We start from the raw sequence: 12,470 nt of genomic DNA on the forward strand, positions 1-12,470 counted from the left end.
AGTCCAAGCAAGATGATGTAGGTGTTGCTCCAACAGTGCGCAACTCGATTTAGTCAGTATTTGGTTGCCTGATAAATCCTTATCTGACAAAGGTAGGATTAAAAAGCTGCAATTCTTTCCCTATCCCACACCATCAGTGTTCGGAGCTGGCTTTAAACAGGTGGGTCACGTGCAGCCATGTTGCAGGTCTGACGTTTGGAGGGACAGTAGGGTCAGGGGCTGCACAGACCGGCAAGCAGGCACCTACAGTAATTTCTGTGTGGCTGGAGTAAAGTAAGCTGCTAGGCCTGGCAAAAAGTTGAACAAGCCAGCCGTTAGGCAGAAGCCTAGGTTTAATTATTTTATTATAACTTTTGTAAATTTCTTGGTTTGCTTTTGCATAATGGGATTTCAAGCTTAGGTTTGCTCTTTCCAGTGCACCTATTTTCATATGTATATAGTAATCCTAATGTTTCTTTACTGCACCATCAGTATTTATGTATACATAAATACTGTGATGAGAAGTCTGTTCATGCAGTGAAAGTGCTTAATGACATCTCACTCATGGGATCAGTATAAAATACCAAAATAAACACTGGCAAAATGTTAAACTAGTAACAACACATGATTGTTATATTCAATATTGGTGTAAATTTTTAGCCTTGGAGGACTAATTATGAATCTTGACAGAAGTACTAGACTCCATTTAGTAAAAATTATTGCATGAACAATATTTAATTTCTCTGAAGCAGTACCACTAAATAAATTAGCTGCAAACAGCCACAAATGACTGTTGGTCTTAGTTGCAATAAAATAGCAAAAGGAAATGTAACTGTTAAGCCAAACTTTAAAACTGGATTATCAAAATCTGAACTAAATCTTCTTGTTCTCTTCTGTTCCAGGAGCTGTACTCATGGGTGCCTTATGTGGGCATGACGTCTGTATTTGCCTTCATCTTGAGCTTTGGGTTAGGACCAGGTATTGCACAGTAATGAATGTTTTAAAGTGGTGAAATGTGTGTCTGGGGCTGGGGGGGAATGTCAGCAGCTCTGCTGTGTAAGCCAGGCAGTAAGTATTTATTGTGAGGCTGCTGATGCTCTGGCTAAGGAATGCAAGTGAGCCCGTCTCACCAGGACAGTTTAGTTTCCCACAGCCTGAAACTGAGCAACTCAATTTTTCTGGCATTGGAAATGCCACAAATGGATGTTTAGCATCATAACCTATTCTGTTTCTGAAACTCATTCCCCCAGGTGGCATAACAAATACTCTGATAGCTGAATTATTTATACAGTCTTCACGTCCTGCTGCTTACATGATAGGAGGGACTATTAGTTGGATTAGTTTCTTCACAATTGGAATGCTCTTTCCCTTCATAGTGGTAAGTATGCATAACATTTTCCTAATTGCCTCACCTCCCATTTAATCTTCTCTCAGGTTCCATCAAATTGCTTTTTCTTATACAATAACACTTGAACATAGGATGCATACTACCCCTCAACTGAGTATAACAAGATTCAGTCCCTCTCAAAATATTTTTTAGATAACAACAAAAAATAAAAAACACGATAAATGAAAATTAAAAGGAATGCATGGGGGTAATTTTCAGGTTCAGATTAAAAATATGGAAAAGGTATCAAAGCTAGAAAAACTTAATCAGATATTGAGATTCAGATAACACATTTCTTAATAGTGCCTTGTGCTTTTGTGTCAAAGTAAAGTAGTAGTAGTACCTGGGGCTAGTGGTTCACATCTTCTCTGAGCGCTCAGTGAACTTACATATAGAGGGTTCTGTGATCAGGAAGATTATTAGGAAAAACAATACAGGCTCTCATTTCTAGCTCTGTATTTTCAGTTTTAGCACTTATTCTTGAAAAATGCATTCTAGCAAAACATGCAGAACAGCACGCAGCAGGTATCTTGATTTGACAGTCCTTTCTTCTTGGTTGAACTCTGCTTCTCAGTAAGGTAGTTGTTTTTTTAATGGATAGCATTGAAAAATATTAATAAACATTCAGAAAAAGATAAATCACAAAATATATGACAGCTAAGCAGCAAATGCTGACTTGTCATTTGTGAATTGTTTAGTGTGTGTTTAAATGGGTGTTCTTTATTGTTGTTGGTTTTTTTTTTTTAAATAAGACTTCCAAGTGTATTGCACAGCACTTGGTAGTCTTTTATCTAAAAAAAAATAAAATTAAAAGTTACATGTAAAGTAAGGAAAGGTTGAACATCTTTTTATTAAAAATATCTGAGCAGCAATGTTAGGTGTGAATGGAAAAAAAAAGCTTTTTAATTTCCCAAACCCACTGTTACACTTGAAATATGTTGCTATCAAATACATTTTATTTTCAGACTGGGCTGAAGCAGTATTGTTTTCTGGTGTTCTTACTGGAGTGTTCCTCAGTTGCTGCTTTCATCTTCCTTGTAATTCCTGAGACAAAAAACAAATCTTTTCTGGAAATCAAAAAGGAATTTCACAAGCTTAATTTTGGAAGAAATACCAAAAAAAAGGAAACAGAGCTTTATGAAAGAAGACAACTCCGCGATGAATTTTTAAAAAATTCTGTGTAATTTCACAGCTGTAACAGAACTGTAATGGGAATTATGAACAGTGCCTTCTAAATTAGCAGTGTAATATCATGAACAGCTTGTAATACCATGAACAAGCAGCTTATTAAATCCTCCTGTATATTTAGAGGAAGTTTAAGTAAAGGCAAGTTAATCTTTCTGAAATGCTGTTAAAACATGTATTGCTGAGATGATATTAAAAGCATATTATATTATACATAGAAGACTCAATGTTTAGATACAACTTGATGTTGTAGGGACACAGAAATGCCAGGAGAGGGTGTTCAGTGAATTCCTCCCCCCTGGCAGATTTCTTCAGATAATTCAGTAGCTTTTATTTTTAGCTTTTATTTCAGTAGCTTTCTTTTATTTCTAAGCCCCTTCTTAAGATTTGGGTAATCAAGCATATGTTATTGCATTACTGAATAAAATATTGTGAGGCATTAAAACCCAAACAAGAACTGACCTACTGAGAAACCGGTATTTGAAATATTCCACTTTATATATAAATTGGGGTACCTAGTTGCCCTTTTTCACTTAAGTAACTTATTTGAAAGATTTATGGACATTCCTCATCTAGTATGACTACTGTAACTGTAGAAAGATAGTACAGCACCTACCTGAATTACTGTTATTTGTAATACAGTTTATTAGAAAGACTTGTTTCCTAAAAGGGTACTAATAAAAGTTTCTGGGGTTTGAGTTTGGGTTTATTTTTTTGCCCTAACCTAGCATCTTAACATTTTAAACTGTGCAACAGGGTAAAACCTCTTCTGGTTTTGATGGTCAACTCCTGGCAGACTGAGACCAACATCACAAAAAGCACTAAGCAGCAGAAAGGACAGATGCTAGGAATTAAATACATTTCACCTTTAAGGGTTTTTCAAGATGGTCTTATAGAATACACACACGGAGACTACAGAGAGCTTGAAGGACCTATTGAATGAGCTTTCTGCGTAATCTCCCAACATTTCATCCAGGACTCTTTCTCAACTTAAAATAAATTCTTCCTATTTGAGTAGTCAAAAAGTAAGAAATCATTACATACGGTGTTTGTGTGCCTCTCTGATACTCCTTTCCGTACCTGTAACTGCTAGGACAGCAGTCCTACCTTACCTATTACAACTTTTCCTGGTTGTAAGCATTTCCTGATTCCATCCGTTACTTAATAAGTGCCACAGTAAGCACCGGATTTCTTTTATGTTTATCTTCCTTCTCTCAGAATTAAAGCTTTTCATGAAAACGTAGGAAGCAAACACCATTTTTCTGATTTTGGTAACTAAATCAGCTGTTTAATTGAAAATAACATTAACTCTTATGGTAAAGGAGGCAGTATCAGGAAGGGATCTTCTTGTTCTTTAGTTTATCCTCTAAGTTTGCAAAATATTTCATTTTGGCTAGAAGCTTCTTAGCTTCTTGAAGATCATCTGAAATGAAATAAAACATTACTAGTTTACAGAGGGAGGGCTGAATTTTCGTTTTCAAAATGAATCTCAGGATTTCAATGACAGCACCCATTTCAGTACTAAGAACTGCAAGTTGTAAGGAGCCATACACTATTAAAACCACGTTGCCTATTATTTTCATCGCAGATGGTTTTGGAACACCTCAACTGAGGTGCTCCACAAAACATGCAAAAATGTACAATTTAGAAAAGAAACATGACACGAATACCCTTTAACAAATTTTCTGTAAAGTGGCTATAGTATTGATGTAGCCACTGGGGAATTTTAAGAATATAGACAAGACAAACATTTTTTTTTTTAATGTATGTAATTAGACCAACTGCCATCACTGAAAAAATGCAAAACGTGTAGGACTCTGGTACCGATAGTGTCAATTCCAAAACAGATATTGAAACAGTTTCTCCTTAATTAAACTATTGGAGGGGAAAGGTGGTTTATCACCTACTGACAAGGATAGATGCGGCACAATCCTCAACTTGTAGTACAAAGAGTGATGGATTGTAAGGTTATAATTCTTTACATGCAGGCCTAGCCAGCACTACTTTGTGTTTGATGTTTTACAATTACAACACACTACTACATAAACCTAACAATAAAAGCATTCCAAGACCCAGGACAGAAATGTAGAGGTTTCTTCCCAGAGTAAGAAGCTAGTCTGGAATGGTTCAAGCTCCTGCCTGTCAACTGGTTGTGGAACAAAGTTATATTGATTATTGCACAGGAAGCCCCTAAAACCTGAGCCTAAATGGGGCATCGGGTCTTTTCTTGCCATACAGCTTCAGTGGCAAGCAGCAGAATTGTTCCTGTCTTGACGTTCACTGCAGAGAACAGCACCCGCTACTCTGTTGACAGCTTCAGGTCTGCAGAGCAAAATCTCCCAAATTCAAGTTTGAAACCTCAGAATAGGTGGTAAGTTTGTTTAAGAAAAGAGTCTGTCCTTCCCAGTATTCTGGGAAACAAACAAACAAACAATTCTTAGCATCTGCATTCCCACTTGAAGAGATAATTTTGATGCAAATTGAATTAACTGGAACTTTTGTATTGGATTTTTTTTTTTTTTTAATTTAATGTGAGGTTCTGAATTTCCTGAATCAGCAGAAAGGTCAGCTTAGACGTATTTATTCTAAATACCGAACAAAGAACACTTGTTTATGCAGTATTTCTGTTCTGTAGTTCAGGAAATATTTGCCCATAAAAGAATGTGGGTTTTTTAAGCATTTATAACTGATATGTATGGCAGCTAAATACTTCGTAGAAATAGCTACCTCTTTCAAAAGCTGCAGTCACTTCTTTGGTCAGTTCTTCTTGTTTAACTGTAAAACAAATTATTTCATTCACATTTTGTTCCATACTTAGAATATTTAATACCACTGCATTCTGATAGTCTGTGGTGGGAAACTTAATTACTAGTCTCACAGTCTTCTAGGAGCTAAGAGAAGTTTCCATAATATTGCTGTCAATTTTTTTTAAATATTGTAATTTCAAACAGATATATTTCTTTGTTTAAACAGGTTTACAGACAGCAATTCCAATGCAAATCAATGGTCACTAACTTCCCAGAAATCTAACTTACTTTTGGTGTATCAGCTCACCCTGCTACAGTTAACTTTCTGCTATTCTACTTAGTTTTTATTCTAGTTATTCTAATTGCTTTTGGCACACTACTGTTACTGCGAAGAATTAAATATACCAATAAACTCAACGTTTTGGGTATCACCAACAATATAAACAAGAAAGTTGCTTGTATTAGGATAATAACCACTTAATGTAATGGTTGCTAAGTTGAAGAAGGTGAAAGAAATACAATGTCTGTATAAATGAAGAAATTATTTAATGTGGTCAGTCAAGCATTTTATTAAACTTCATTTTGAGTGGCCTTTCTTTTAGAACAGTCTACTTGCCCTGATCTGCTGAAGGTTGCACAGGAAGTTCCTTTTTATAGTCAATATATATACCTGTTTTGCCATCAGAATAGGTAGTTATACAGATTTTCTCAAGCCAGATTTGATGTTTAGGTGGCATAAATTGGTAAAGGCAACATTGTTTTTGGGGGGGGAAGCTCTTGCAGCGAGTCAGTTCAAGACTAATGCAAGTCAGAGATACTAAAAGAAATACACTGAAAAAACCTTCAGAGAGACTCTCGTGTCATACAAGATACAGTAAATTAGTTCTGTACAAAACCATCAAATCATAACTTACCTTTAATTAAAGTTTCAATTTCTTCAAGGATATCCTCATTTTTAGGCTCTGCTAATTTCTCATTAATTTCCATGATTTCCGTGAGAAACACTGAGTCTGCATCACAGTCTGTCTCTTGTGCCGGCTCTACACCATTCAGCTCCAGCTGGTGAAGAAAATGGCAATTTGGAAATACACATTCTTACATCTATTTCAATGTAAATTATTTTCTTGAATGTTAAGTCTTTTAGTAGGGCTCACTCAGACTCATATCTGATAAACTTCCGGTTTAGTCCATGAAATGTGCACAGAGTCAGTCTTACAGTTAACTCCATAGGTAGACCATAAACATCAGCAGTTAACCAAAGCAAGAAAAATGTAACGAAGGCTGCCAAGGGCAGGCTGAAATTTCAAAGGAACAGCCACAGCCAGACACAATGCATGATGCAGGAAACAAATTCGTGTAACATGAACAGCAAATGAGACGGCAATAATCAGTACAACATTAAAGAAAATAGTGGAAAAGCTGATAATTTTCAGACAAGCTTGTTTTTGGCCTTCCTTCAATCTCTGGTAATCTTCTTCAGAGGAGCACAAATTAGCATGTTAATGATGGAGTCAAAGGTCTGATTCATTACATTACCATCAGCAGCCCCAGCCACCTATGATTAGTTACAGGAATATTGATAAAATACATAATGGACACCTTACTAGATAGAGGCCACGGCTCAAAGGGTTCAGGAGAGTTTGGTAGGCCTTGTTAATCAAGGAGGAGTGTTGCTCAGAGTAGTACTGTTCTTTCTGCGAATGGACAATAAATAATAGTAACAAGTTAATAACAAGAGGCAAAATACATTACACTTTGCTAGCTGCAGACAAATAGCGTTCTCACAACAACACATCTGTGTAAAACTGGAAGTCAGCTTTTAACAGAGACAGGAAGAGCAGGGCTGTCTGTTCCTGTCAACTGTGCCACCTCACGCAACTAAGATCTCAAGAACCACAGCAGCCCCTTATCGTCATCCGCCGCCGCAAATCTGTGAGTAGAAGTCTCTTCTAAGCATCAGGAAACAAAAAACGGAGAGTCCCTATAACCCCACGGCAGGAGGGCGGCGGGGACCCGGCGCTCTGCTTGGCAGCGCCGCCCCCCGACCCCCGGCGCCTAACGCGAAAGGCGGCTTCTTCCCGCGCGGAGCCCCGCGGGCCCCGCCGCCGGGCCTCGGCGCCGCGGGCTGCGGCGCTGGGACGGGGGCGGCGGCGAGGCCCGTCGCCCCCCCCCCGCCCGGGAAACCGCGCAAGCCGCGCCGGGGGAGACCGGGCGGCCCCGCCCCCGCCCGCCCCGGCGCTCACCGGCGGCCTCCGGCCGAAGCGATCGGGGTGAACGGCGCGCTGCAGGCTCCGGAACCGCCGCTGCAGCTGCTGCGCGTCGATGCGGAAGGAGCGGTCACTGCGGGCGACAGAAGGCGGCGTGAGGCCCGCGGCCGGCCGAGCCCGCCGCCGCCGCCCCGCCGGCACTCACCAGTCCATCAGGCGGAAGAGGTCAGGCCGAGGCGCCGGCGGCTGCAGGGCCCGGCAGCCGGGGCAGAAGCGAGGCAGCCCCTCGGCGCCGGGAAGGGGGCTGCCGCAGCTCCAGCATCGCAGGGCCGCGGGAGAGCCCGGCCCGACGCAGCGAGGCCGCGGGGCCGCCTCGGAAACGCGGAGCGCCCATCGCACCCTGCCGAGGCGCTGCCGCAGCGCCGCCTGCATCCTCCCGGACTACAGCTCCCGGCGGCCCCCGCGCGGCCGGCCGGGCCCCGATTGGCTCAGTTCGTAGCGAGGAGTGGCGGGGCGCGTGCGCACCGAGTAACGCGGCACCGGGTCCGCGCGGAGAGCGGCGCGGGCTCCACCACCCGTGAGTTCGGACCCCCCCTCCGGCTGCCGGGCCCGGCCCAGCTCTCGGGCGCCCCCGCCCCGCCCCGCCCCGCCCCGCCGGTGCCCGCCGCCACGGGCCGGCCTCCGCTGCTTTTCCTGGGGCGGTCGTGCAGCCCACTCGGCCGCGCCGCGGGGGACGGGGCTGCAGTGCTCGGGCGGGGCGGCGGGGGGCGCTGCGCGGGGGGGCAGTGCCAGCCCGCCGGGCGGCAGGGGGCGGGAGCGGGAGCTGGGCGCTGGGGGCGGCGCGCGTCCCTTCGCTCCGGGCTCCTTCGGGCCCCCGGCTCCCGTCGCAGGCGCTCGGGGCCGCGGTGGGTTGCCGCCCCCCCCTGCCCCCAGCGCTGGTACCGGTACCGGTACCTGTACCTGTGCGGCGGGGAGGGCGCTGACAGGAAGGGCTTCCGGCAGCTCGGCGCCCCGGGATTCCCCGCCGCGGCGGGGTCCCGCCCGCGCTCGGCTCCGCTCCCCGCAGATGCGGAGCGTCCCGCCGTCAGCCCGGCCCCCGCCGCCTGGGGTCCCGGGGCTGGCCCGGAGAGGCGGCAAGGGGGTCGGCGGGCCGCGCCGGGCGCCGCTGCCGCTGACACGGGCGCGGTTTTTTGCGAGCTCCGTCCCGCGGGCGGCCTCCCCTCCGGCCCAGCGCTGCGGCGGGGCGGCTGCCGTGACGGACGCCGCGCTGTCGGGGCCGCGTCTGTGGGAGCTTGCGGCCGCGCCGGCGCTTCGAACAGCTCTGTAAGAACAGGGACACAGGAGGTAACTAGGGCGGTGCTGTCTTCGTGGCTAATAATGACATGTAGCAAACCGGCAAGGAGATTTAAGTTAGTCTGGAGGATACGTTGAGCTGGGTGGCAGTCACGTTGAGCTGGATGGCAGCCAGCCTAAAAAACAAGATCCAGCAGCAAACCAAGACAGCGAGCAGACAGGTAAGTGTAGGTGATCCCAAAGGATGGCAGTCGCCCTGGGAAGGCTCACAGACATTGTAGTAGCCCCTTGGCGCGATGAACACAGATGCTGTTGGAGGAAGACAGCTAAAGATGAGTTGGCTGGTGCATTGTTTTCTCTTAAGTGGAGAGGAAAGCACGATATCGCTGTAAGTTCCCCTGTCCTACCAGGGCAGGTAGATGCTGCTTGTTGCCTTTTCTTGCTGCTGTCTTTGATAGCGGCTGCTAGGGTGTGGTGTGTGTCTTTGAGTCTGGCAGAGTTTTATACGTTAATTATGTATAGGTGTGGCTATTTGTAAATAAAATTGCTAAATAGAACCTGCATGGAAGAGATGTGAAAATTCGTGAGTTGTAACCTATATTAAAGGAATATTCAGCCAAAACACCAAATTGCCTTGCTGTGTGATAAATCCGTTGGGCGCTTTCAGCATCAAGAAAATGTACTTCGTTTTATAGTTCTTATTTTTCCTTTTTCAGTTTTTCCCTTTGTGTTTGGGGAGCTGCAACGGTTACTGGGGGGATGCTTTGTCAGAGAGCTGCACATGCGTTTGTGAAATAAAACGTGAGCCCCGAAGAGCTCAAGTAAAAATCTGGGAATACGATTTAACTGTGGTTTTAGAACCAGTAGAGGGAGCACCACATTCTTTTTTTTTTTAAAGGAAAAACATCATGGTTTGCAAAATTCTTGGGGATTTACATATAATCCACACGTGCACACATTGGTTGAAAGTTTTACTTATTTGAAGACTGAGAATAGACTTGGATATTAATAGTATGGTGTGTGAATGTTTGTCAATGTTACTTTGCTGTAGTAACTGTTTTTTTAAACGTTCTCTCTGAAGCCAACATGTCTCGAGAGACTGGAAGTGAACTGCAGCAGTCTCAAGGTGCCCAACAGTCACAGAGCGGTACCAGTTCCTCTTCCAGTGGGTCACAGACTACTAGTCAGTCTTCCTCAAGTTCTGGGACCCTCAGTTCTTTGGACACTGTTCCCACTCAGGAGCTTCCGCCGATCCCTGAGGACCAGGAATCTGAAGAGCTTGTTCCTCAGCCTTGGGGTCGACTCTTTGCACTCGGAAAAGGTTTCAGCAATTGTGGTATGTGCATACTGTAATAAGCCTCTTGGTTCATTTGTTGTACCTCAGAAAAGTTTTGAGCAGCTTGGTAGAGAGCAGTGCCTTTTCATTTTCGAAATAAGTACAAGCAAATTTAAGTACAAGCTTGCAACTTTTGCAATAATGTTCTATTCCATACTGCATCCCAGTGTTTATACCCAGATACACAGCTTCCATAGACTTAGAGGAATTCTGGGGTATTCATGTCCTTTGTTACTTGCTTCATTTTTCTATTTCATAATTTATTTTGTTTATATATCATGTGAGTCTCTCTGTATCGCTGAAGGTGAACTGAAAACTCTACTATTACTAAAGAGGGTAAAATTATTAAAATATTGTACAAGGTGTTGATAGCGCGTGGTGCTTTATCTGAATTAAGACAAATAAACTTGATTGTATAGGAAGAATCTTGTCTTGGTTATCCTACTCACTACCATTTGGCATAATTGTGTAGTGCCATAGTTAATAACTTCCTGCAATTTTGTGTTCTCTCTCTGCTTTACTTCCCCCCTCCTCTACAGACTGCGTGAATGATGAATACTGGTTTGGAAGAGACAAAAGCTGTGATTATAGTTTTTCTAAGCTAGGATTGTCTGAGACTGGCTTCTACCAAAACTATAGCAAGAAGCATTTCCGAATTTTCAGGGTAGGTGATGAAAAAGTTACCTGTCTTTTTCTATCTTGGCATAATTGAAAAAGATTGACTTTGGTGGGGGTGGATCCTAAAGAAATCAAAGTTTAAGTACCTTCAGTGTTGACTCCTTTAACAAGACTGTTGGCAAAGCGCCATTAACCCAGTTTATGAAATAACATCAGTAGTCTGATTTCCTGAGCCAATGACAGTAAATTTCTATAGTCTGTCATGTCTTTGCAGTCAAGTCATGTTTTCGCTACTGTTATCTTTCCAATTTTTTTTCTCTTTGAGGAAATGGGTCCAAAAAATTCCTATGTTGCCTACATTGAAGACCACAGTGCAAACGGAACTTTTGTTAATAGAGAGCTCATTGGAAAAGGGAAGAAGCTTCCACTGACTCACAACTCTGAAATTGCATTGTCTATACAGACTAATAAGGGTAACATGTACTATAACATAACTAGGTTCTTCATGTGTTGACCAAGAGGTCGTTTCTGCAGTGATTTGAATATGTTTCTTGCAACTGAGCTTCTTCATGAGTGCTGTTAAAATACAGCTATGAATTGATGTTTTAGTACTCGCATAAAAATTACCCGTATCCACCTCAACACTAGAAAAAAAACTGAAAAAAATAATTTAAAAGAAGCTGCATCAGGAACCACCTTACTAGAGTATAAACTTTTATAGTTGTTTTCCTATTTTTGAAACACTTTTGTGCTTCAGTAGCTGTGTATGTGGGGAACAGGGGAAACAGACTATTCAAGGGAAGCTGAAAAAACCCCAGGTACTTACCAGGTGCTGCATAATAATTAAAAAACCTTCTTAAAAATTAGCAGGGTTGGGGGTTTGTTTCTTTGTCTTTGCTTTTCCAGTAAGATGCTGTCTTCCTGATTGTCACTTCTCTTTGTTCCCTGCTGTGACATTGAAATTCTTGCCTGGTGTTAACTGACTAAGCACTGTTGTGAAGTTAATCCCAAAGATGTCAGTTTTCAGTAATAAGATCACCTTGCTAACCCATAGCTGATGTAATTTATAGCATCAATTAACTTTTTTATATATTTATGTTTTTCTTCTAGCAGGCAGCATTTTCTTGGTTATGTTGTTGACTATAAAAGCTCAGGAAGCATAGTTGTTCATTATTACAAAATTTTAAAGTTAATAACAGGAAAATGATCTCCACTCATCTTCCTAGTGTTTGTATTTTCTGATCTTATGGTGGATGATCAGTTGGTGTTTCCTAGAGAATTCAGAGAGAAATATATCATGTCAAAGACTTTGGGAAGGTAAGCATCCTTCTTTCCGCGGTATTAAGCGTTAATTTTGTTACCGTTTTCAGTACCTTGTGCTGGAATTACTACCAGTGTTAACTGAGCTGCTGCTTTAAAAAAAAAAAAAAAAGAAAAGAAAAAAAAGCGAATGGTGAAACCTGAGTGAACCTGTTCTTTACAACAGCTTAAACAGGAATTTTGGCTTTATTCCTATAATTGGCTTGGGTTTTGTAACCTACCATTAATTGTGAAACCCAGGTTTTTTTTCCTCTAACAGAGAATAAAGTCTGTAGATTCTTAACAAGTTTTTAAATTTTTGTATATTAATTTACTCAGTTATTGGAAGTAGAAGGAAGAGCTTTATTTCAGAATATAGCTTTCTACGACATCACTGTTGAGGCCTTCAAACAGAAGGG

At 42.7% G+C, this 12,470-nt stretch overlaps 3 protein-coding genes across 24 annotated transcripts in view; 2 read left to right on the top strand and 1 right to left on the bottom strand.

The window, feature by feature from the left end:
• Positions 1-3,249, top strand: part of LOC140659898 (solute carrier family 2, facilitated glucose transporter member 11-like) — a 15,316-nt gene extending 12,067 nt beyond the window's left edge. For all 10 annotated transcript variants that reach the window (XM_072880129.1, XM_072880130.1, XM_072880135.1 and 7 more), the window contains 3 exons: positions 882-957; positions 1,230-1,357; positions 2,332-3,249. In XM_072880129.1, coding sequence (XP_072736230.1) covers positions 882-957; positions 1,230-1,357; positions 2,332-2,550 — 423 coding nt within the window. In that variant the 3' untranslated portion in view covers positions 2,551-3,249. The remainder of the gene's footprint in view (positions 1-881; positions 958-1,229; positions 1,358-2,331) is intronic.
• On the bottom strand, positions 2,255-7,937 carry HSCB (HscB mitochondrial iron-sulfur cluster cochaperone). 4 transcript variants are annotated; one of them, XM_072880147.1, is made up of 6 exons: positions 7,711-7,937; positions 7,542-7,638; positions 6,903-6,992; positions 6,213-6,357; positions 5,279-5,326; positions 2,256-2,433 (listed from the first exon to the last, which is right to left on the bottom strand). In XM_072880147.1, exons 1-6 carry the CDS (start codon positions 7,935-7,937, stop codon positions 2,393-2,395), a joined length of 648 nt encoding a protein of 215 aa, XP_072736248.1. In that variant the 3' UTR covers positions 2,256-2,392. The 4 variants fall into 4 exon arrangements, with proteins under 4 accessions (XP_072736249.1, XP_072736248.1, XP_072736247.1 ...); XM_072880146.1 differs by lacking the exon at positions 2,256-2,433 and adding an exon at positions 3,394-3,974; XM_072880145.1 differs by lacking the exon at positions 2,256-2,433 and adding an exon at positions 3,984-4,962.
• Positions 7,123-12,470, top strand: part of CHEK2 (checkpoint kinase 2) — a 22,993-nt gene continuing 17,645 nt past the window's right edge. For 7 of the 10 annotated variants that reach the window (XR_012045268.1, XR_012045269.1, XM_072880119.1 and 4 more), the window contains exons 1-5: positions 7,947-8,082; positions 9,880-10,134; positions 10,674-10,798; positions 11,078-11,225; positions 11,979-12,069. Coding sequence is in view for 8 of the 10 variants with exons in the window: in XM_072880119.1 (XP_072736220.1) it covers positions 9,885-10,134; positions 10,674-10,798; positions 11,078-11,225; positions 11,979-12,069 (614 nt within the window). In the remaining 2 variants the exon portion in view is untranslated. Of the gene's footprint in view, positions 7,231-7,946; positions 8,083-8,106; positions 9,020-9,879; positions 10,135-10,673; positions 10,799-11,077; positions 11,226-11,978; positions 12,070-12,470 lie in introns of those variants that run through there. The other 3 variants (XM_072880127.1, XM_072880126.1, XM_072880125.1) reach the window with 3 other exon arrangements.

The sequence above is a fragment of the Ciconia boyciana genome, chromosome 15 (genome assembly GCF_034638445.1).
Source record: "Ciconia boyciana chromosome 15, ASM3463844v1, whole genome shotgun sequence".
NCBI classification, from domain to species: Eukaryota; Metazoa; Chordata; class Aves; order Ciconiiformes; family Ciconiidae; genus Ciconia; species Ciconia boyciana.

Excerpts from the sequence above, each read along its gene's own strand:
- HSCB (XM_072880145.1), bottom strand. The coding sequence starts at position 7,937 with ATGCAGGCGGCGCTGCGGCAGCGCCTCGGCAGGGTGCGATGGGCGCTC. Across the intron at positions 7,639-7,710 it reads CTCTTCCGCCTGATGGACTG|TGACCGCTCCTTCCGCATCG; the intron begins GTGAGTGCCGGC and ends TGTCGCCCGCAG. Across the intron at positions 6,358-6,902 it reads TGAGCCGTGGCCTCTATCTA|CTGGAGCTGAATGGTGTAGA; the intron begins GTAAGGTGTCCA and ends TTTCTTCACCAG.